The sequence below is a fragment of the Gekko japonicus genome, unplaced genomic scaffold, assembly GCF_001447785.1.
Source record: "Gekko japonicus isolate JY-2015 unplaced genomic scaffold, Gekko_japonicus_V1.1 scaffold753, whole genome shotgun sequence".
NCBI classification, from domain to species: domain Eukaryota; kingdom Metazoa; phylum Chordata; class Lepidosauria; order Squamata; family Gekkonidae; genus Gekko; species Gekko japonicus.
In genome coordinates, this window is record NW_015172027.1 from 176,608 (window position 1) to 178,435 (window position 1,828).

At 42.3% G+C, this 1,828-nt stretch overlaps 1 protein-coding gene across 1 annotated transcript in view; it reads left to right on the forward strand.

The window, feature by feature from the left end:
• Positions 1 to 1,141, forward strand: part of LY6G6F (lymphocyte antigen 6 complex, locus G6F) — a 24,515-nt gene extending 23,374 nt beyond the window's left edge. Inside the window, exon 7 of the mRNA XM_015420574.1 lies at positions 1,047 to 1,141. Coding sequence (XP_015276060.1) covers positions 1,047 to 1,141 — 95 coding nt within the window. The remainder of the gene's footprint in view (positions 1 to 1,046) is intronic.
• The last annotated feature ends 687 nt before the right edge of the window (positions 1,142 to 1,828 follow it).

Here is a 1,828-nt window from a genome sequence, read left to right on the forward strand (position 1 = left end):
TTCCCAACCCAGAGCTGGCAACCCAGTTTCAATTTATTTATTTATTATTATTTTTTTTCCAATTTATCCCCCGCCCTCCCCGCCAAGGCAGGCTCAGGGCAGCTTACATAGGGTAAAATACATAAATAACAATTAAATTGCCATAAAAACATCTAAAAACCAGTTCATTGTAAAACAATACAGTACCAAAGTGCTAGGAGTGTTGTTTTAATTTCATAATGATAGCATTACCATATGAGTGCATTTAATAAATTATCTAGAGCAGAGGTGTCGAACTCATTTGTTACGAGGGCCGGATCTGACATACATGAGACCTTGTTGGGCCGGGTCATGTGTGTCATAAAATGTAATGCCAGGTAGCTGAGATATAAACTTTATAAAGGACTTAAAATAAAAACATGCTTAAAGCATTAGCAGGGCTTTTTTTGTAGAAAAAGCCAAGCAGGAACTCATTAGCATAATAGGCCGTACCCAACAGCAGGAACTCATTAGCATATTAGGCCATACCCTGACAGCACAGCTCATTCGCATATTAGGCCACACCCCCATGATACCAGAAGTGTGGTCATCCAGCCACACCCACCTTTTGCTTCTCATTCTCTTTACCTTGTTTGTTGTCAAAACCCAGGGCTTTTTGCATGTTAGGCCACACACCCCTAATTGTAGCCAATCCGAATGAGTTGCTGCTGTTGGGTGTGGCCTATTATGCTAATGAGTTCCTGCTGGGCGTGGCCAACTTGGGAGCCAGCCGGAACTCCGTTCCTGTGCGTTCCTGCCCAAAAATAGCCCTAATTTTGTTTATTTAACAGTGTCTGATAACTGACACCTCTTGCTCTGAATGCTTGCATCAAAATGTCTGTGCTGCTGCAGTCTTGAGTATGCTGTTCAGGTGTGTATCTGTAAGCTGCAAACCTACGATGACGCAGCAGCAGCAGAACTAGTGCAGGGTCTTGCCTATTGTTGGCACAGGATTTTGATTTTGTAGTCTGAAGTGTTCACAGCAGGACAGGCAGCCTTACTCATACAGCCACTGTTGTGTGTTCCAGATGTTTCCAAGCCAAAACAGAGGCCTCAGCTGTACGAGAATATCAAGACCCGGTCTGGGATGGCACAGCAAGAGAAAAACAGTGCTTCCCACTGACTCAGTCCATCCTGGACCAGAACCCGCAGTGATGGAATTTCATGATGTTTTTCAAACATTTTTTTCCAGTGAAGAGTTTCCATCCTGCCAATCTTTTCCTAAACCTCTGAACTGCATGCCGGCGTCGACTAATGCTCTCAGATAGAAAGCAATACTTCTGGCATGAAACTAAACCAAACAGATCATTTCTTCCTTGATTAGGTGTTATTTTCCCCACTTTCACCAGACTTTTATCTTTACCTCATGAGAGAGAAGGCTAGAACTTGTGACCTCTCTCATCCTTTGTTATGTGTAATAACTTAACCTGCTCCAGTCACTTTCATAGAGAATCCCTTCTGCTTTGTGACACTAGGCCTCTCCCTTTGCTTCCAACTCCTCCCTTTCCCCCCCTCTTTCTATAATTTTCATGAGAAACATGAAAGATATGATTGCCTCTTCATTGTGCCTGAGGAAGTGAGCTCTGACTCATGGAAGCTCATGCTGGAATAAATGTTGTCAATTTTCAAGTTCCCCCTGGAGTTCTGTGTTATTAAGAAACTTAACTATTTGCTTTATTTTCTACTTGGAGGACTCATTTGAATTTTCTAGGTAGCACTCCCTCTAATATTCACCAGAAAGGAAGATGACCCTGAATGTAAGATGATCTTATTAAAAAACAGGTTACATGCAATAGGTTTTTGATTGTGG